We start from the raw sequence: 21453 nt of genomic DNA, 5'->3' as shown, positions 1-21453 counted from the left end.
GGAAAATTCTTGTCAACTTGCATTTGTTTTGAGTTAGCTGTCGGGGGGAACAAATTTGCACCACGCTTATGATCAAACGTACTCTGCAGCAAATGTGTCTCCAGAAACTGTCAGTTTTCATAAAACACTACGGGATTTAATGCTTTTGATGGTGTTGTATTCCCCCCAGAGCCATATCGGCTTCATTACCGGACAAGCATCTCTATATTTAACCATTGCCAGCTCAAAGTGATTGTCACTTTAAAATCAGCACTTCCTAAATTGCTCCCTCTGTGTGACTTCTTGTCTGATTGCAGTGAATTTGGCATCCAGTTGATTCCCTGTATTGAGTCTAATCCATGCTACAGACACATTTCCACCTGAGCTGGAGATCTATCGGCCTGCAATTTTGCGTTGTGACTGACAGGGAAATTGCTCAAAACCTGCAAAGTACAGGAGTGGTTTTGCTTATAGTCTGTTCCCACCAAATCTGTACAAATGTGTTTCTATTTTTAGAGTGAAACATAAACTGAGGTAATAGAAAAGCACAGGCTGCTCACTGGAGCCGTTCCCTGCGAGGAATGAGCGCTTTCCTTCAAAGTCACTGATGCATTTACAATGTAAGACGTTCTGTCTTTCGCTCTTTGCTCCGATAATATCACCATTATGATGTTTTGAAGAGATAATCTGCGTGAAAGCAGCGGGGGCGTGGAGCAGGGGGCTCCCGCCATCTCCGAGGCACAAAGGGACTAATGATTACGCGGCGGCAGCACCCCCTACCGGGCGGGAAATTGTTATCCACGGGGCTGCGGTCCTGATGCTGAGGGATGCGAGGATGCTGCGCAGGGCTGGGAGGGGGGGGGGGGGGGGGGACTATAAACCCGCTTTTGATCGGGAACAATGTGCCTGAGTCTCTGTGGCGCAATGGAATAGCGCGCTGGACTTCTAATCCAGAGGCTCCGGGTTCGAGTCCCGGCAGAGATGTTCATCAAAAGGTTGTGGCTTTTTGGATGAAAGGAAGCTGAGTGACTGGACACGAGCGAGGGGGCTGTTTTATAGTTTTTCCTGGTGGGATGAGTTTTAGCAGGCTGCCCTGTGTGCGGATGGATGGATGGGAGGGTAGATGTGTGTATTTCCCTGAGGCCCATCTGGACTGAACTGTCAGAGAAATTTTCACAAGGAAGAGCTTTATTTTTTTTTTCCAAAGGTCAGCGCTTTAATATGCAGATTTCAAACGGGCAAAAAGCCCGAAACAAAACAAAGCAAAAAAAAAAAAAAAAAAACAAACGCAGCCCCGGTGAGGCGGCACTGCCCCGGCTTCCGTACCAGCCAATTACAGTCCTCTCCCCGACGGTCGTCAAGTCGGCGACCAGAGCACGGCGGCGCACGCGTGCACGCGCCCAGCACCGTGTGGCTGTCCGTTCATTTAAACCACAGAAGAGAATAAAAATATAATGACGTTTAAAGCCATTTTCGTCCTCCTCAAAAAGAGTTGAATGATGCCAGATGCTGTGACTGTTCCCCCGACCGGTGTGGGAACAGAGGGAGAGAGAAAAAATGGAGTCGACTCAAGATTCTGTGTTGAATGACAGACTTTAAGTACAGTGAGGCAGGGAGGGTGGAGAATGTAGGCACTGTGCATCTTTAAAATTGGTGAGAGTTGGGACGATTGTGGAATCTTTTCAAGGACCCCTGAAGGTGACTTTTTGGTTTCTGCTTTAGAGAAAAAAAAAACTGGGGCCCCACTGAACGAGGGCCCAGAGCAGTCAGTATTCATTTTTGCATTTCAGTGTGTGAAAAGCAGCTGCTCTCTTGAAGATCTCTCAAACACCACAACTCCCCCCAGCCTCCTCTCCCTTTTTTTTAAATTACTGTTTTGGATTTTCTTCAAACCCAAACCTCCCCAGTTTGGGTTCGGTCGGGACAACCACTGATTGGACCGTTGTGCGTCGGGCTGCCACCATCCATATTTAACCCCATCATGCCTCCCCACACGCAGACCTAATCCTTCAGTACAACTAATCCTTAATCCTCTCTGGCAAGTTGGACCCCTCCCTCCTCCATCCTCCCTCCCATAGATCCTGACTCCTAAATGGGCTCCATGCATGGGACGTCAGAGGATTATATAGATGTCTCTTTCAGAAAGTTTCCAGCCTGTTTTTGCAGAAGTGGCTGTTCCTTCGGATGTACACACCATATGAGGGTTATTATACAAATTTATAGCTGATGAAAGATAAAGAAAGTCAGCGTTAAAGGCCACAGGCCAACAGCTGAATGAGTCCCTCAACTCCAAGGACTGATTACCATATTTCAGATGATCAGGCCTACGGGAACAGCACTGGGCCAAACTGTGAGATAGGATTAATGGCCCCATAATATAGATGATAAGAAACATTATAGGCCACTGAGAACCGTGACTATCAACTTCTGGTGACCTCCCAATACTTTTATTTATTTATTTATTTTTTTCCTTCCTTCTGTACACATGTAGGCTTCATCCCAGCAATAAGACTTCAGACCTGCTCAATATCAATCCTCCAGATAAGGTGAACAGAGATATGAAGGATCCTACAGAAATGATAAGGCCAGAGAGTGTTACAGGAACATTAGGGTGATTTTTTTTTTTTTTTTTTTTTTTTACCCCCCCACCCTTTATGGTGAGATCACACTCCTCTATCTGCTCCATCTCCTCCTTGCTGCTCTCTGCCAGTAGGCCCCTGCTCTGGCCCTGTTATCCCAGTGGTACGGGCCAAATCGTATTAAACTCCCCTCCCCTCCCTGCCTTGTCCCCTCCCCTCCCTCTCGTCTTTCAGACAGACTGTTTTTGCTGCAGTGAACGGTAGCCGTGGAGAGAGAGAGAGAGAGAGAGAGAGAGAGAGAGATACAAACAGAGTGCCAGAGAGAGAGAGAGAAAGAAAGAGAGAGGGGAGGAAAAAAACAAGAAAAACAAGGAGTCAGGCGAAGGAACAAGGAGATAAAAAAGTCGATAAAAGCAGATTGAGAGGAGGCTTCGGACAAGCGACCGCTGCGCATCAAAGGAGGGACCTTACCGGGGACCTTATTGGAGACCAGCGCCAACAAAACCCGACTCCGGAGGCGGAATATAACGGTGTGTGTGTGTGAAAGTGTGTGTGTGTCTGGGGGGTTTTCTTTTTTTGCCGTGCATTGCCTCTCAGTTTGTGTTATTGTCCGGGGTTAGGCTGCAGCCTGTAGGGCGGACAGGAGACACCTGTCAGTGCTGACGCTTTTCCGTCTCCAGGAATGTGTCTGTGTGCGCACTCTGGATGTGTGTGTGTGTGTGTGTGTGTGTGTGTGTGTAATCCCTTATACCAGCCCAGGGAGAGAGCTGTATAATCCCTGCGTGTTTCATAATTTACTCTGAAAATGCGTTTTGTGGTCGGGCTGCCTTTGCTCTCCTCTTCTTCATCTCTCAGCTCGGCTCTTGGTTCAGATCGCTCTCTGCAAGACACCAAAAAAATAAAAAATAAATAAAAACGGGAGGATCAGAGCTGCGCTCTCAGTGCAGCAGCTCTCCGGTGTTCACAGGAGTCTCTAAATCTCACACCGTCACTCTCAGATATTTCTCCAAGTGCAGCTGAGGCTGTTTGGAAATTTCGCTCCGAACTGAGAATCGTCGGCTCTTCTGCCTCTTTGGCGCCCCGTCGCAGTGATGCAGGCAGCCTCCGCCGGCTGTTATTTATTATTGTTGTTATCCTCATCCTCCTCCTCCTCATCATCATCATCATCATTACCAACTATCATTCCGCCGTCCACGTTACAGCAGACAGCGAGAACTTGCGTTGAAATCTCGCCCGGAGCGTCCGCGTTATTTCCCCCGGCGGACGCACTTCTCCTGATTTTGTTTTTATTTATTTCTCTCCGCCGCTCAACAGGAAGGGCTGGGGCAACAATAAACACAGCTACACCCCCCCCCTCCTCATCATCACCCCCTCACCACCACCACCACCACCACCACCCATCGTCCCTTACCTCCCACCCCACCCCACCCCACCCAGCCCTCCTCCGTTCCCGCCCTAACCGAAGGCCCGTCCCGCAAGCGGCACCGTCCTCCGTCCGCCGCAGCTGATCGGCAGATGGACCGAGGGGCAAGGGGTGCTGCTATTTTAAGGAAATGTGCGTAAGAGAAAGAGAAAAACTGGAAGAGAGCTGTGTGTGTGTGTGTGTGTGTGTGTGTGAGAGAGAGAGAGAGAGAGAGACTATTATGCACAACCGTCCGTCTCTCCAGTCTTGTGCAGAGCGCACTGTGTATTCTCAGCGGGCGACAGGTGCATCTCTGCTGCTGTTTCTGTTTCCTTTCTTCTTCTTCTTCTTCTACTTCTTCTTCTTTTTCTTTTCCGTTGTCATCACGACCAACCGGGATGAGCTTGCTTTATTTCTAATTGGCCTAAGTTAGTTTGAGAGGTCGGCCCATGAATACTGGTTTTCCTTCACTCCACCGCTCGTTAAAGCTGATGAATAAATTAACAGTTATGACAACCCCCCCCCCCCCCCCCCCCCCCCTCCTCTTCTTCCTCCCCTCATCTTTACCACCATCATACAGGCTCTTAGTGTTTGGTTCTATCACCACCCCCTCCCACACAAACACACATTTCCCCTCATCTCAACTCCCCCTCTCCCCTCCCTTCCCCACCCACCTCCCTCGATTTCTCAATATGGCATGACACAAGCAGATCGATGAATACCCATGGAGCAACGCGTGAGAATCGGGTGGGCCAAGTGTTTATTCAGCAGCAGCCAGCCAGCCAGCCAGCCAGCCAGCCAATGGCAAGGGATACAATTAGTGGCCAGCCGGCGTGCCCTGCTTGTTTTCTTTATCTGTGCTCTGCTCTCCCTGCAGGTGAAACTCCAGAGCTCCTCTGCCCTCCTGAGGATTCAGAGAGACAGGCGGATCTGTGCGCCCGACCATGGCCTTCCCATCAGCCCCTTCCGCATTATGGAGTGTCAGCTTATTGACAGTACTATTCGCAGCTGCCGTCCACAGCAACATTGCCTTTGGTAAGTACCTCTCTTCCTCTTTATCTACCCGCCTCCTATTCGCTCTATCTCACCCCCCACCCCCCCGGGGGCCCCTGACCTACCCGACCCTCTCTTTCTGTCTCTGGTGGTGCCCCTTATCTGTTGACTTGGGGCCTTTTAGTTGTTTCGTGTATTATGACAAGGGAATCAGAGAGCCGTGAATAAGCACATGGGACACTCCCACCTAGTGGGGACCCCAGAGGAATTTTTGCCGTTGTTTTTGAGGAATGTGTGTGAGTCACGCATGGCCACGAGGCCGGACGCACACACACACACACACAGACAGACACACACACACTCACTCACTTCATGCTCTCTTCTCTGGTGCTGCCATTTCTTTTGTCCAGAAATGTCCTCCTATCTGTGATGTTGATTACACCCACACAAGAAGCACAAAAGGACACACACCAGCACCTGTCAGTTTCACCTGTGCTGATGATGAGGTCTCTGTCAGAGGTTCATGCAGCTTGGACGTTGCGCTTTTGTGAACAGCAGCGGAGGGGTGTGAAGATGACACACACCTACAGGACGGATACGCGACACTCATCAGAGCTGAACCTGTGATGAGGGGGGTGCAACTGAGAGCGGATGCAAGAGAGGATTTGATGACAGAGGCACTTTATAATGATATCATCCCTGCTGTGAGCACCATGTGAGCGGGAATACACAGTTCAGCGTGCTCTCCCAATTGCGTAACGCTGAAGTGACTGGCTGCTGGTAATACAACCTTTAGAGGGCGAATTGTACTGATGGCAAAATGGAACATCACGATTGGCCTCTAATCCATAAAAAATTGATTGACACAGGTAGACTGCTGTTGGCATTTTCTCATTACAGATGTGATTTAATTGCACACAGTGTTTGGCAAAGAACCATATGATGATCAAGCAGGCTAGAAGGCTTCTAATAGACTTTCCCTGATTTGCATTTGCAATATATATTCTCAGAGATCCCATGTGCTCGCTTGCACACACCCACACAATTTCACGAATCTGAATACATTGTGTGTGCGCGGTGGATGTTCGTGTGCGTGTCCAAAGCGAGGATGCGCAGACCGCATTTACTGTATTTCCACTTCGTTTATCCACATCAGCTGTTTTGTACTTTCTGTTGAATTATGCAAATTTGTGCATACGTGTTGGTGTGCGAGGTGTGGGAAAGCGTAGGATTGTCTGTGTGAGTGCACAGTGGCCAGAGCAGCAAAGACTGAGAAACAATCTGTCTGTGCCAAGAAGCTGGGATGAGGTCACTGCTAAACAAATGCAAATGGAGGCCTGTCAGGCCCCTGAAAGCTGTTGAAGATGAGCAATGCACAATCTCCAGATTGAGGTGCTGATGATAAAATATCAGTCCCTCATCAGAGCCCTGACCCCAGCTGTGTAGCTCGTCATTGAAACACACGTAACGGTTTGTTATTTGGGTTCAAAAGCGATTCTGGCTCATTTTCAGACACACGTCACATTTGATTAAGGTGTGCCTCGTGGGAGGCCTGACCATGCATGACCAATTCTTGCTTTGGTTTCACCTCAGCGCTGTTTTACATTATCATGTCAGTCAAGGAGAGTAATTAAACCAGGGACGTCTGACAGTGTTTAGGAGATGAGAAAACATGTCAACTAAGAACATAGGGGAAGCAGAATTGGAGTGCTGACTTAAGATGCAGTCAGTATGGTGTGCAAGTTATGAACTATTAAGTTGTCTTTCATTTTTGCAATGAAAGCATATTCAAATGGTCGAACTAACGGCACTCTGCAATGAAATCAAGAACCAATTTGGTCAAAAAAGTTTGGAATCCAAATTGTTGGCCTGTTTGTGTGGCAGGAAGACATTTATCAGGGTCAAATTACACATTTTCACCCTGATAAGTACTGGAATTTGTCTTGATGGCAGTGGTGCAAGAAATAGTGGCAATTCACAGACTTTCTCACTGGCAAACAAGCTGAGCTCACATGGGACCACACACACACATACACAAAACCAAGAACAGTGCCAAAAATTCAACGGACAGAAAACTATAAGCATGAATCTTTTGGTCACTGTTTTCACAGTTTCCAGACGTTTTAGCAATGTGGCAAATCATGGTGTTGCAGTTCAACAGAGGAATGTTGTGTCGGCTGCGGAGGGCTGGTCCATCGCTCACATCTCTCCCAATGCATCTGATTGGTGTTGTTGTGACACAGCAGCGAAGCTGTTAAGTAGAAGATGGAGTGTGTGTGTGTGTGTGTGTGTCTGTGGGGTGGGGGGTGTTGGGCAGGGTGGGCAGTCAGATAATGCTGTCATAATGGAGATCTCCACACAACGTGCCCCTGGAACAGCGAGGTCTACTTAGCATAAATAATTCAATGTTATGTATCAGAGGGGGGAAAAAAACCATTAGCTTAGCAAATCAATGGGAGAACAGATGAGCCATCAGAGAGCATCATCGCTGCTACACTGAGAATACACGGTGAATTAAAACTTGCATGCAGTTTGTCTCTTTCAATCATCAAATGTGAAAAGAGAAACAAAAGCTTGCCGTTACGGGGCTAATTATCATACAGCAACCGACAGTCTGCGCGCCACGACCGTTTAGACTCCTCATTGGCCCTGATCTCCCAGGTCTCCCACCTGCACTGCCTCATCTTCATTTGATGTATGTTACAGCCAGGGAAAGGACAGAGCTAAGTCTTGTTTCTCGTCGGATTTATCTGCAGCCGTGTTCCCTCAGAGCGAGTGAGCGAAATCAGGGAAAACACTAATTGCGCGCCATTTGACATATCCATTTCCACGGCTGGATGTGCAGCCATGCCGCGCGGATGGGAAAGTGACTCTCACAAGGGCACAGATTAGGCATGCAACTAGCCGGCCGTACCCTGGTTCTGTACAGCTGACCCAGTTACCCCGGGGGTGTTGTAGGCTGTGTACGGCCCGTCTGCCAGGGAACTCTGTCAACAGCAAGTGGAACGGCATGCAGTGGCCTCCCATCAGCCACCTGGCCCTCAACTCCACAGCAGCTCGAGCCCGAAACCCTGGGAGAGTGTTTGTATTCGTGGCAAGAAATGCAGCTAATAGTTTGTTTCCTCAATGAGTTCTGCTGGTCGGGATCAACTGAATGGAACCAGATGCTTCCAGCTGAGACCAATAATGAGGGAGGATTAAAGGATGGGAGTGGTGCGGACCAATCCCAGTGTGGTAAGATTTACAGGAGGTGTGTGTGTCTCTGCCAGCGGTTTACTTTACTCTGCCACTAAATGCGCTCCTTTCACCCCCCCACCCCAGACCGGTTCTTTCTGGCTGGCCTGATCCCCACTTCCTGTGTGTGCTGCTGTTATTTGCTGTTGACTTCCTGTGTGCCAAGATGGGGGAACATTTGGCTAATACACAGTACGGCTAGCACACAATAGCAGTAGGCGGTTTAGATGGGAGGCCTGTGCCTGTTAACAAGGCTGACTGATAAGCAGTGACTCATTAACAAGCCGAGGTACACAGAGCCTGGGGGAATTACAGCCTAGCCACTGTGACATTAATAAGAGGCCTAAGCTATTTTTCCATTTGGTTCTGCTGGCACAGGGCTAAACCAGTGGTTTCCAATCTCGACCCTGGCTATTTACTGGCTCCAGTGCATTTCCATTTGTTTCAGCCGTTGGTTACCTGGTCTGATCGGACTGCGCTAGATCAGTGTTGTCGGTGTGGCCTGCAGTTAATGACATCTTATGCCTCAGTGGAAAAAACGGACTCCCCTCATTAGTTTTCTGCAGGTTCATTCAGAAACATCTGGGGAGGAGTCCAATTAATTCTTCTCATGCTGATCGTGGTAATTAACTACAAATATGTTTTTTTTTTAAAAGAAGAAAGAAAATGACACGTATCAGCGTATGACGTCGATCTCCATTGAAGAGGCTGATGATAATAAATCTGACATTATTTCAACAGAATGCAGATGTTCTCTGTGTAACTGTCGCCTATCTGGATTTTAGATCCAAAGCTATGTTACTCTCATTGTCTTTGTGTTTATTCTTCTCTGATCCTTTAAGCGTTTTGTCGTCCAGATAAGTTTTGTGATTATGAATCGGGTCCTGATTGGCTGGCATTAGTTTGAAACAGATTTACATCTGGCAGAAAACCAATTATTTCTGCTGTTCATCATGCCGATTAATTAAGGCACTGCGGCTGATTGATTAAACTCCCAACAAAGCTCAAACCACGAGCACTGGACCCCAGGGGATGATTTGCATCACATTACGTACGTGGCTGTGTCTTCATGTTATCGTCATATATCGCCTCAGACGTGCTGAAAACGTGATGCACAAGTGAGCGACAGGGAGAGAGCCTCAGCTCAACTAGGCACAAGTGATGATCAGTAATTTGGGGCTAAATTAAGCAGAATTAAAATGCAGTGTCACTTCAGTATCATTGGATCTTAAAGGTATCTGGAGCACGCAAACAAGACTTCATTACACCTCATCAATCTGAGGCAGATCTCATCCACCCAGGCCCACTCAGGCAATGTGAGATTACATCAGAGCAGATCAATCTTGCTCACTACCATCATAATAGCAGAAAATGCCATTTAGAGGCTGAAAGAGAGAAGGGCTCTTGAGGTTTTGCAAAGCCTTATCACACTCAGCTTCCTCTCAGGTGCTCTTAAAAGACACATCACTATGCGAGGAGCTCAGGGTCAAGAAAATGAGGGGTCCCGCATTTGCAGAGCTGTCTGCTTCAGCCCATCACTTCAGAAAGACACGCAGATTAAACAAACAACAACAACAGTGACGACGACGAGGAAGCCAGCCTTGGAATAAATTAATCCACTTCCTTTCCAGTGAGAGCCTTTATTATTGCGCTCTGCTCTCGACTGGCGTTTCCTTTGATCAGGTCGCTCACATCCACTGCCCCCCCCCCCCCGCCCCCCCGGCTCATCCCCAACCTTACCCCAACCACCTCCCTTTCCTTCCTGTTATCTGCCAGACATCTCTGGTGGGTGTTTTAATTGATTGCTGTGGGGGTGGAAATCACCCACCCTGTCACAGATGCATGGCGGGTCAGAACAAGGGCTTCCTGGAAAGGTGTATCTGTTTGTCGGAGCTCATCACCGATGTGTGTGAAACTTCCTGCCATGACGGGGAGCCAGAAGACGCAGGTACATGTGGTGGCTGTTAGGAGCAGCGTTCGTATTGATTGAGTTTGAGTGCTGAGGGTTACCCCTGAGCGCAGGAGCTCCACCAAGCAAAGAGCAGAGGTTGCTCCTCTCTATTTCCTCTCTTTCTCTTTTTGATGATGCCATCACTTCAGTAGGTAGCACTGTGGGGGGATCTTATTGCTGATACCACAACCATAAAGCCATTTTAATTCACCTCTGTCCTGTCTTGGGAAACCTCCCCAGTCTGGTTTGTGCTGAGGATATCACTGTCCATTCATCGGATGTTCTGTCTTATCGAGCACAGCGCTTTCTCGTAGAGAACCACTGGTGCAAAAGAACAATGAGGTTCTCCAGATTGGAACTCAATGTGGCATGAACTCCCATGAACATCATCCCCAAAATAAAGCTTTAATTTGTGCAAAAATGTGCTTACGCATTACATTCTTGCTTGATACACCACTCATCCAAACATGCTGCCACACTCGGTCAGTTCACCTGAATCCCTGTAACAAAATTACAGAAAAAGATTTTTACTGCGATAACCGTTCCACTTTAGCGTTGAACAGACAGTTGTCTGAGGAGTGTGGCATTTCTGCTGCACCAGCTGATTCAATGTCAAAGTGAATAAGCAGTCAGACTGACAGAGTCCTTGAGGCTGCGTCCTGTCCTGGCACATGCGGCAAACTTTTTTATAGATTTATCGCTGACTGATTACTCTCAGTGAGATTGGACCGGGTGCTACTTGCAGCTTAAAAATATGACGCATAGTTTCCCTCAGAGCATTATTTGTATTATGCGGAATCAGCTTTAAATATTGTTTCGCATACATAATGTGCTTTTTATTGTCTCAACTGCAAGTTTATTGTTTGCTGAGATATGGTTTCAGCATTGGAAATGCCGGATGGTGTCATTATGAAAGTCTTGGTATTGTAACACAGCTACTGCTCGGTGCAGTTCATTTGTGGTTCCACTGCACTGCTGCTCTCATTGTGCCGTGCTCATAGCTCCCAAAAGCAGCGTGTATTATTCAAATGCCCTTTGTGTTAATACAGTACCTGGCATTTAGTGTACGTGCTTTCATCACAATTTATGGCTGCATTGTAATTGGATCAAATTTTTTATAAGAGCCCCAATGCGAAGAAGGGGAGCAAGTCGGAAGGTTGCATTGTCAACAAGAACAACCACGACGGGTGCGGGATCATTAGACTTGATACTACTGAGCCCAGATTTACTTTTCACTGAAGTGGAAAAGGTCGTCTTTTATGAGTCTTTCCTGGAAGGCAACAAAAAAAAATGATGACGTGGGTTTTCGCCGCAGTTTGAAGCTACTGTAAACGCTACGGAAGAACTGATGGGGCCGGAGTGTGGTTCGGGATCGGTGCGATCGGAGGAGCTGAGCGGACGGTAAACTTTGGGGTGAGCTCAAGAGTTTTTCTGCACTGTTTGCAAGGCGTTGACTGCATTTACACTTGGGCTGAGGTTTGCTCACCTGCGGGGGGTCCAAAAGACCCGATAGCTCTGCAGGCTGTAACGTATTCGCTCTAACACCGCGTGTGTTTTCCAAAGATATCCACACAGTCATCACATTTTAATACAAGACTTAAACTGGGTCAGTCTCCTGAATGTTTAGATAGAATAGTGCCATCTCGTACTCCACCTACCAGTGCTTTTGTGCGTTTGGCTGATTGTGTTTCTTTGTCAATGCCACGGCCTAGATGGGCACTCACGTGATGGAGTGGATCTCTTGAATTTTAGGTCTGCTGCTCCTACCTCTACCTATTCTTAAGTGGAGTAATTCAAGGCATCACTGTTGAAAGATTTCAAAGCAGCAGCCTATTAATGAAGTGCTGATGAAATACAGTAATGTGCTTTGCTTTTATTCTGTTATCCTTGAGTTTTCTTATGAGAGTGACACATGCACAATTTCCCAGTGACAGCTGGTGCAGACACTGTATCTACTCCCTTTAAGCATGAAATGAGGTTGGCCGATCAATCAGTAGCCGTGATGCAGGATGACGCGCCAAACTGCCCACAGCACAGGTCAGCCTTGGCTTTTATTTTGCATCTGGCCCTTGACGCTGATCAGGGCCGCTGAGTGGATGTGGCTTTTGAGGACGAGGCCATCGCCGCGCGGTGTAACTCATTGCTACTGTGCCGGTTGAAGACAAAGGCACCAAATAGGCATCTCTAATCTCCCTGCTGAATGAATCTGAAACAAAGAGAGGAGGAACGCAGACATAGAGGCTTGGACACACATAGGATAAGCTGATTACCCAGGAAAAAGAGGGAGGGCGAGGGAGACAGAGGCATGCACGTGAACAAGAGAAATCCATACAGTAAGGGAGCAGGAGGGCAGCGAAACGGAGGAGGAGGGGTTCGGGAAGAATAAAGCAAGCGCACTCTAATGATGGGATGTACAGACCTGAGGGAAAACGAAAAGCAAAGGAGAAAACACACGAGATGGGGGAGAAAGAAAAGGTGAACATTTAAAAGGACGAGCCATGGCGCGCTACATAGAGCATGGAATCGGAAAAATGAAGGCAACACATACCTGCCTGTGATCTCCTCTTTAGGAATACGACACAATCGAAAACAGAACATTATGCAAATCTGCCGCAGCTACGGCAACATAATCGCTACCTGAGTCATTTCACCTGCGCTGTTCAGTTGTCGCTATATATACAAACAGAATTACACCCAAACCAGGTGTACAGACTAAATATACAGCTAATTAAAATTAATGAGATTTACTTAGAAAAGAATATGTTCTTTCCCTAAGCTGCTTATCCTTGCATGAGAATCTACTCCACGCTGACACACTCTCTCACACACACACACACACCCTGTTTTGATTCGCTCTCCTTCACCTGGTTTTCCCACAGCCTGCTACACACACTCAAACACACAGTCTGTCTGTGTGTCTATCAGCTGACTTCCCTCTCATGCTGACTTAAACATGTTCCTTGTTCAATGAACATGCAAGTTCTTGACTGGAAGTTGGCACAGACACACACACGCATGCATGCTGACATTAACACACATTCACATTCACAGGGATTCTGCTCGGAGATGCACGACTGCATAAACAGATGTTAACACTCGTGAGTGAAACACACATTCAGGGGGCTCCAAAAGTCGTTCCCTTTGGATTGGAAAGTGGTCATCATAAATGTGGGAAACACATATTTATGCACCAAGATGTTCATAGGAACATTTACACTTCCAAATGTTGCACACAAACACAAATTAAAAAAACAAAAACGCCCATATGAGCCAAGGTGTTGAGTGCCAGGCGAAAAACTGTGTGTATGTCTGCATGTACGAGTTTGTGTGTCTGCATGCACGAGTTTGTGTGTGCTTAGCCGGCCAGCCACTTCATTCACATATACTCCCCACACGGCGTTGCCACTTCTGTACAAAACGGTGCAGGCATTTGATATTTTTGCACACTGCGTACAGAGATATAACTCTCCCTCCATAAGGTGGGGTCCGACCGGCGAGGCTTCACTTCTAGCAGAGCAAAGTGCTGAGTAATTAACAGGCTTTACGAGAAAGTGGAGGAGTGGAGGTGGATGTGTGTAAGTCTCTGTGCGAGTGTGTGCGTGTATCTGTGTGGATGATGAAATGGCGAAGCACAAACTAATCGCACACTTTATTAACAGGCTTTGGTTTCGGAAGAACACTTGTGTGTCCGTTGCAGATGTAGCCTCACCACACACATGCACACTCTCCTGTCTTGTCTCTCTCTCTCTCTCGCTCCCATTCTCTCCTTCTGCGGCTTCATTTCTCAGCCTGGTGAGTACTTGAATGTCATCATGACTTTCGCTATCAAAAGCAAACAGGGAGGCTGTGTCGAGGAGTGCATGCCACACTTCCGTGATTTCCACACTGAGTACAGCATGTCAAGTGCTATTTTGATTATTCTGCCTTTTACCTTGTTTTTTTTTTTTTTTTTTTCCAAACAAACGGATGCTTCAGTTTTTAAATGACAGATTTATCGATGTAGCCATCCGCTGGCTCACGTGGTAATGTTTGTGAATGGACCCCTCCCCTCCCATATCATCCCCCATATCATCCTCCTCTATTTATGGTTACAGTGGTCTGCCTGTCAGGGAGAATGGCTTCATATCTACCAACAAATTCGATCTCATTTGCGTAATGCATCAACAGACGCCACAAGTGAAAAATATAATTGACTTAATGAGCTACACGCCCTTATCTGCTGTTCATTCATACGGGCAGCCCAAGGCGTGACGACTATCAGGCTCCTTACACAGGCTACTGTATGTTTGATGAGTCCCTTGAAGGGGGAATTTGATAGTGCAGTTGAACTTCCTCAAGGCAAACTGTTTTGATGTGTTAAGCAAAGAAGAAGGAGTTTATACTCTGCTTCTCTGGTTATTTATTTATTTATTTTTTCTTGCTCTCTTATTCTATGATGAATATTTAACCATTATTGTGATTTATTTATCGTGGCTCTGTGTTCAGCTTCACCGAGCTATTTTCAGGTTGATATCTTCACAGGCAGCAGGGAGGGGGAGACATATAGAGTTGTACATGGGAGGTGTCAGGCTCGACTTTAGTGACAGCTCTTCAGCAGGCAAGCCTGGAAGAGCGTCTTTTTCTCTTTCTTTTTTTTTTTTTTTCAGTTGCTGTTGAAGCGTTCGATGACATTTACTGGTTCTTCCCCCTCGGGGCAGCAGGCAGTGGGATGGGGGGGTCTGAGAGAGTCACAGCTGGCCTGGCTTCATCCACCTCCTAGTACCATTTAAAGAGGTTGTGTTTGAAAATGGAAAAGGAAAGGAAGGGTCATTTACGTCATGGGGTCAGCAGCCGGCGGCAAGACGGCTGCACGCTGACATTTTCTTCGTACCGTTGTTTGTTTCACCTCGGTGGAGCAAACATGAAAACCGAGCCAACCTGGGGTGACCTTCCATCACAAAGTGTTAAAGATTATCTAATTTTAAGAATTCAGTAGATCAGTTATGAGCAGACTTAGATTGTAGACTGATTATTTTGTAAACCGAAATTTAAAGTTACTAAAATGTCTCATCATCTGATTTGGTTTTGTCTCAATTGTTGCTCTGAGAAATGAGATCAGATTTAGTTTAATGAGAGATCTGGTTGTGAAATCTAAATTTTTTTTGTAAACTTTGTAGTCAAGGACATTTGCCAACGATGCAATCAGCTTTTGAATCTAATGAGGAGAAGACAGTTCAAATTCTGAAGGACGTCTGAAGTCAAGTATCTCATTCTTCAGGGTAAATCCAAGTGAAGCGACAGGCCGTCATTAGCTAATTGGAAATAAAGAGGCAAGCTTTTCAAGTCCTAAACAATATTTTCTTTTATTAGACTGTGTTGATGGTATTTTAATACATAAATGACACTAAGTTTAAGCACAGCACGTCAGATGCTGGTTTATTAATCCCAGAGCTGAAACGATTAATCAATTCGCTTAAAAAAAATCTTTATTTGCTCAAACATTCATATTTTCAGATTGATATCTCTTTTTCAAGAGAGTCCAAGCAGCAAGAAGCAATCACAAAGACACAATCAGCAACATTTCAACAGATACGTAATACAAAAAACAACAAAAAAAGAATAAAGAAGAACTAATGACAATGTTAAAATCAAAGTACATCAAATAATAAAGCTTTAACTCAGAAATCTCAGAAATGTAAGAGTCTAGTTTGAGAAAAGTTTCCAGCCATAGTGCATTTAAATGATGAGCAGTGGAAGCTGTTCTGCCAACAGTAGAGACAACAAGAGGGATCTCGGAGGGGAAGCAGTTAGTGGGTGGTTTTCTGTGGACATTAGATTTAAACGAGAGCAGAGTAATGAGGTCGAGCTTTAAAAATGAATAATGTGAAGATGGCTCTGTCTTCCTGACCGGGGGAGGTCTGACATTACAGCACAGTGGAGGGAACAGAGAGAGCAGAGTTTAAGTGCTCGTGTGTTGATCTCCAAAGTGGAGAACGTAACAGATGACTGCAGAGTTGTTTTACAGTAAGACGAGACGACGTCCTTTAACTGAAGACACCGTTCGGAAGAAAATCAGAACCTCGACAACGAGACAAAAAGTATTCCTATTAGACAGTAAACACTGAAATATGATTTGATCAATTCGTCAATTTGGCGTGAATTATTAACTCTAAACAAAGTAATTTCAATCAAAAACTGGTAATGTTCTTAAGTTTTCAACTGAGCAAATGTAATATCTTTGGATGTTTTTTTTCTTTCAGCTTTGAGTAAACAAAACAAGCAATGTCACGTTTGTATGATGGGAAACTGTGAAAGGTTTTTTTTTTACTTTTTTATATTTTACAGTCTAAGTAATTTATTAAGAAATTAATCTGATGACTCACTGACTGAGATAATTATTCTTACCTTCAATGGTTTCTTTATTGAGGTTGAGACTTGTTAAAAGATTTTGCCTACATGCACATCTCAAGTTAGCTGAAGTGTCTGGGGAGTCAAGTTTGACGTAAGTCAGATTTCACAGTAGTCAAGATCAAGTCAGGTTTCAACGGCACAGTAACTGAAGTGTCTGGCGTTCGGGTCCAACAGCGCCCATGCACTCTGTTTAAGTGTCCTTGGCTAAGACACATATCTCCCCCGCTATCTGCTCAGTCATTGTGTTTGGCTTCAGCTTAGAACATCAGCTAAATGGCTGACGCGTTAAGATGTGCAGTGATTCCATTTTCACAAATCCAATCACTTTTACTGGCAGTTTCATATTAACCCTGACCAGCAGTCGTAAATTGTCAGGCACACATTCCCTGAACGGTAAACGTCTGTCACGGCATATGCAGACATAACTACCGGTGGTTACAGAGGACACGCCGCTGTAGTGAGGGATTGACAACAGGAGGGAGGGGGAGAAAGTCTGCCGCTTCTTTAATAGTTACTCTTCCAATTTGGTTCTCCGCAGAAAACCGCCACAATCTCATTTCCAGTTAGATTTAAGTCACTTAACTCCCTCCAATCACCCGATGTTTCACTGTTTGAAATGAAAACAGAGCGCTTTCACCTGAATCAAATTTGACATTTTCAATTTCAATCAAAAAATAACTGATAATGGAACACTTTCTCTGCACAACATCCAAATGAGCTGTTAACTGTGCCAAAGGGCATTTTGGTTACACATCGACACGCGGGCCAAACAAATGCCCGATTAACTATTCATAAATTCCACATTAAATATTCTCATTGCCGTTGTGCTGTATATAGAAACACACGCTGGGAGATGCAGACACTTACACGCAAATTCCTGATGAACAGAGCAACAGTGACTGGTGTATTTTAAAAGCACCTCACTGTGGGGACGAGTGCAAAACAAACATGCATTTAGTCGACAAGCATCATCATGCACATCATTCTTTTATATTCAAACAGGACCTTCATTGCTCCATGTGGATTTTCCTGAAGATAATTCATAATCACTCGGAGCGCCAGGTGTCGTAGACAGCGTGATAAAACAACTTTTACGGAGCATTTTCAAGCTTAAGTTGCAAACATCTCCGCTGTCTGTAATGGAGAAACTGAACACGGATGCAGCCACGGCGTGCGTGTGCGAGCGGCGGCGGCTAGAGGGGGAATCCTTAACCTCAACAGGATGGCCTTAGTGCAGATCTTATCCACACAGAGGTATAGCAATGCAGCAGATTTTATGCAAGATTTGCATTTTAAAGGCCAGCAGAGGATGTCGTGTCTTTCGGGGAAACGGTCGTCTTTGCTCACTGGATTGAGAGCGATTCATAATGCAGCGTGTCTTCTGAGGTGGCTGCGTTTCAAGATGATTCACCTGCTATCGAAGAGCTTTCACTCGTGACTTTCAGACATCACATAGGTCAAAACGACCAGTTGTGTCCTTTGATTTACTGTGCCGTGTTTTTGGACGATTTGAGATCATCATGCTCGTGCAGAATTTGATCAGATGACGTGAGCGGTTGATGGACTGCATGTAGCGGGGGGAGAATTTCCCTCACGATCTCTCGAGTGATGACACATGGAGTTATCTCATATCTGATATCTTGTCTGAGATTGCTATTTCTTTCCTTCTTTTTTTTTTTTTTTTGCCCCCCCCCCCCCAAGATATTTCACCTTTCATCTAAAAGCCTTCAGATCAGAGTGTAAAACATCTTCAAGGCCAGAGAGGAAGTGCAGTTGCTTTTAATTTTACAGCACCAATATCAGTAGGAACAAGACTTGACTTAAACACAGTGATTTCTGAAACTCGATGTCTGTGGTGACTTTTGTATCCAACCCCAACACATCATGACTGAGCAGTTATCTCTCATTCTTTACTATGTCTCACTACTTTGTGTGGTTTTCCTGACAGAACGGGGCTGCGTGTCGGCCCCACGGCGTTCTGAGCTAAATGTCAACGTGCTAACTTGCTCATGACAACAACGCCAACATGCCGACATTGTTGATTAAATATTTAGCAGAGGCTCAGATTATTGTGTTAGCATTCTTAGTGGTGCTGCTGAGGCTAATGGAAGTGTCATTAGGGGTTTTTTTATGAGCAGCTTGTGTTCAGATTTGCTCCTGTTTCTCCTGAGGGGGATATGAAAGACTGTGCCAATTTTTATGGTCATTTACAATCCAGCGTTTGTCGGGATATTAGAGTCAAACACACTAATGTGGACCTTGACTTCAGTGGGAATAGAGGAAAAGGCAGGAAGGTCATCATTAGGGTTCACTCTCTGGGGAACAAACATGTTGTGTCGTTCCACAAAATGGTCGATGACATGATGATAATTTTGCAACTTGAGCTTCAGCGCTAGCGTGACTCAAGCTCTGCACCGAAATGAGAAGTTTAGTCCCTACAACGCAACAAAGAGTGAAATCATCGTTACAGCTTTGGGATGCCAGCGTCTCCACCTCTTCCACTTGCTGCTGTGTCACAGTCAGGGTGCATATCGCAGGCCTCTCTGTGCCCAAACCAATTGACAGTTGACAAATTACCATTTGGAGCGGAACTCGGTTATGAATGCGATTGGTTTGGATTTAACTCTGCTCTCCCGGCGAAGGAATAGAGTCTGTCCTCTTCTATTCATTCTACCGCTCATCTGTTTCCCAGGCGTGGGAGGTCCCAGCTCGCAGTGGGCGAGGGCGGGCTACACTCTGGACAGGTCGCCAGTCCATCGCAGGGCCAACACACAGAGACAAACAACCACTTAGACTCAGACCTACGAATTTCTATTCACCAGTTAAGCCAAACATGATGTCTTTGGACGGTGGGAGGAAAGCGGAGTACCCGCAGGAAACCCACACAGGCAGGACATGGAGACGCCACACGGAAAGGGTCCAGGCCGGGAACCGAATCCAGCCCACCACAGCGCTGATCACGATGCTGCCGTGCATACACAGAGAGCAGCCAGGCGTCTTTAAAATTGCAAAAGCCTTAAAATAATTTTTAAGACAATGATTTTTTTTGGGTAGAGGGTGACAAACTCCCACCACCCCATGACAACTTTCTTTGTCCTATCTGTCTTCTGTTGGATTATGTCAGAGCAGACTGGGGTTTGAATACAATAGGCCCTGTTTTATTCATCATCCCTGCTTTAGTAAACAAAATTGGACTTGGGTGTTCTTTATTAAATATTTTCATGTTTTCCTTTTTATTACACTGTCCATTCATTATTTCAGACTTCATATTATCTGTGCTGAATGGGAAATGAGTTGCTTTTGGCAGTTTTATAGTGATCTATTTGTGGCAGTGTAAGATCTCTAAACCACCGCTACATTTCGACAATAAAGTAATTACAATAAACAAATGACACTATTACCAGGATGACTGTCAGCATCCGGGGGCCTCTGTGCTTCTTTTTACAAAGTCCTACCAAGTCAGATTTTCCAAGAAATCTGCCAGATTGCTAATGAAACGAGGAATTTGCTTTAGCGGATGAAAATGGTGGGTTGCATATTTCCTTTATTTATTTACTTATCTATTTATTTTATAAAGGACAACATGCAGGGACGTCATTTCCAAAAAATAAAAAGATGGCTGGACCAGACGTAGCGAAACGCTCATTTCCATCCGTAGTCCAAACATAAAAGACAGACACAGTGCACAGTACAATATTTACAACAATCCCATACAATGCCATTGTACTGTCAAGCCATTGTACTAAATTTGCAAAAGTGCTTGACAGATGATATAAAGGATACGTTAGCACAGTCCTTGAATACCTGTGATGGTAAATTTTGGGGCAATGAGTTATGAACACCAGTGACTTTAGCAGCTGTAATAAATATTTTTGGAATATAATGTCATTATGGCTCCACCAGAGTTAAAAAAAAAATTTAATCACATTATTAGGTGATTGGTGTCTGTCATTTTTTGAAAGTCTGTCAAGTGAAATTTCTGAAGAGGGGGTGTTCACTTGTTTTGCTGACCTTCCTGTGGATATATATTTATTTATTCGGCGGACGCTTTTGTCCAAAACATTTCACATGAAGTGCAATCCAAGTCAGGGATCCGGGCATTTGCTCGCCAAACCACAAAGCTGATGGCGAAGTGAGGACGCAAGCGATTCGTCTTCATCTTCAACATTTAATTTTCTCCATTAGTGATCGATTAATCATAAAAATAATTGAGGGATTGTCATTCGTGGAAACAAAGCTTAGTTGCAGCTCTCCATGTTTCACATTTAGTGACTGTGCAAGGCAACATTTCATTTCAGCAACACAGAGTGGCAGCAGGAGATTCATTAGCTCATTAGTGAGAGACTCATTAGCCAGAAGTCATGTGATGTTGTAATCTTCGCTAATGTAAGTACAATAATGTCAGTAATCTTCGCACTCATCTGACCTGCGTTTCTGCCAGCGAGGAGCTGGTATCAGGAAAAGGTCAGCTCGTTGGTGTTTTGGTCAAACTTTAGGTCAAAGCAGATTTATCAAGCTTTTCTCTATTTTCTATTAAAAATGTTTTATCAAACGCCAAATATTCAGGTTAATGCACTCGACAAAAGCTTTAGAAAAGGTTTTTTGTTTCACTTTCACAATAAAATGGCATCTTAACTTGCTCCAGGCGCAGCTTGAATTAATATCATGTGCATTTGATCTACTCCATCATCCAGTTTATGATGCAGTTTGGCAACAGCAGAATTTTTTTTTTTTTTTAAACTAACGACGTCAGTAAAATGTTTAGTATTTCCAAACAGCAGATGTTATCCACATCAGTCAGCTTTCCAGAAACCCTTAACAGATAGATATGTAGAAAAAAAGTTCATGTAAGGGTTTGTGTCAGTTAATTTAAGGTCATAGGTGTAATATTTCCAGAGCAGAGCCGTCCCCGTGTAATTGCTGCT

At 45.3% G+C, this 21453-nt stretch overlaps 1 protein-coding gene and 1 non-coding gene across 3 annotated transcripts in view; both read left to right on the top strand.

Moving 5' to 3' along the window:
- The first annotated feature begins 889 nt into the window (after positions 1–889).
- Positions 890–963, top strand: trnar-ucu (transfer RNA arginine (anticodon UCU)). The gene has a single exon. It is a non-coding gene; the product is annotated as a tRNA-Arg (tRNA).
- Positions 964–2859: 1896 nt separating this feature from the next.
- Positions 2860–21453, top strand: part of cadm3 (cell adhesion molecule 3) — a 78265-nt gene continuing 59671 nt past the window's right edge. For both annotated transcript variants that reach the window (XM_029525138.1, XM_029525139.1), the window contains exons 1-2: positions 2860–3088; positions 4838–4995. In XM_029525138.1, the coding sequence (XP_029380998.1) occupies positions 4905–4995 (91 nt within the window). In that variant the 5' untranslated portion in view covers positions 2860–3088; positions 4838–4904. The remainder of the gene's footprint in view (positions 3089–4837; positions 4996–21453) is intronic.

The sequence above is a fragment of the Echeneis naucrates genome, chromosome 17 (assembly GCF_900963305.1).
Source record: "Echeneis naucrates chromosome 17, fEcheNa1.1, whole genome shotgun sequence".
NCBI lineage: Eukaryota > Metazoa > Chordata > Actinopteri > Carangiformes > Echeneidae > Echeneis > Echeneis naucrates.
This window is presented reverse-complemented; position numbering and strand designations above follow the sequence as displayed.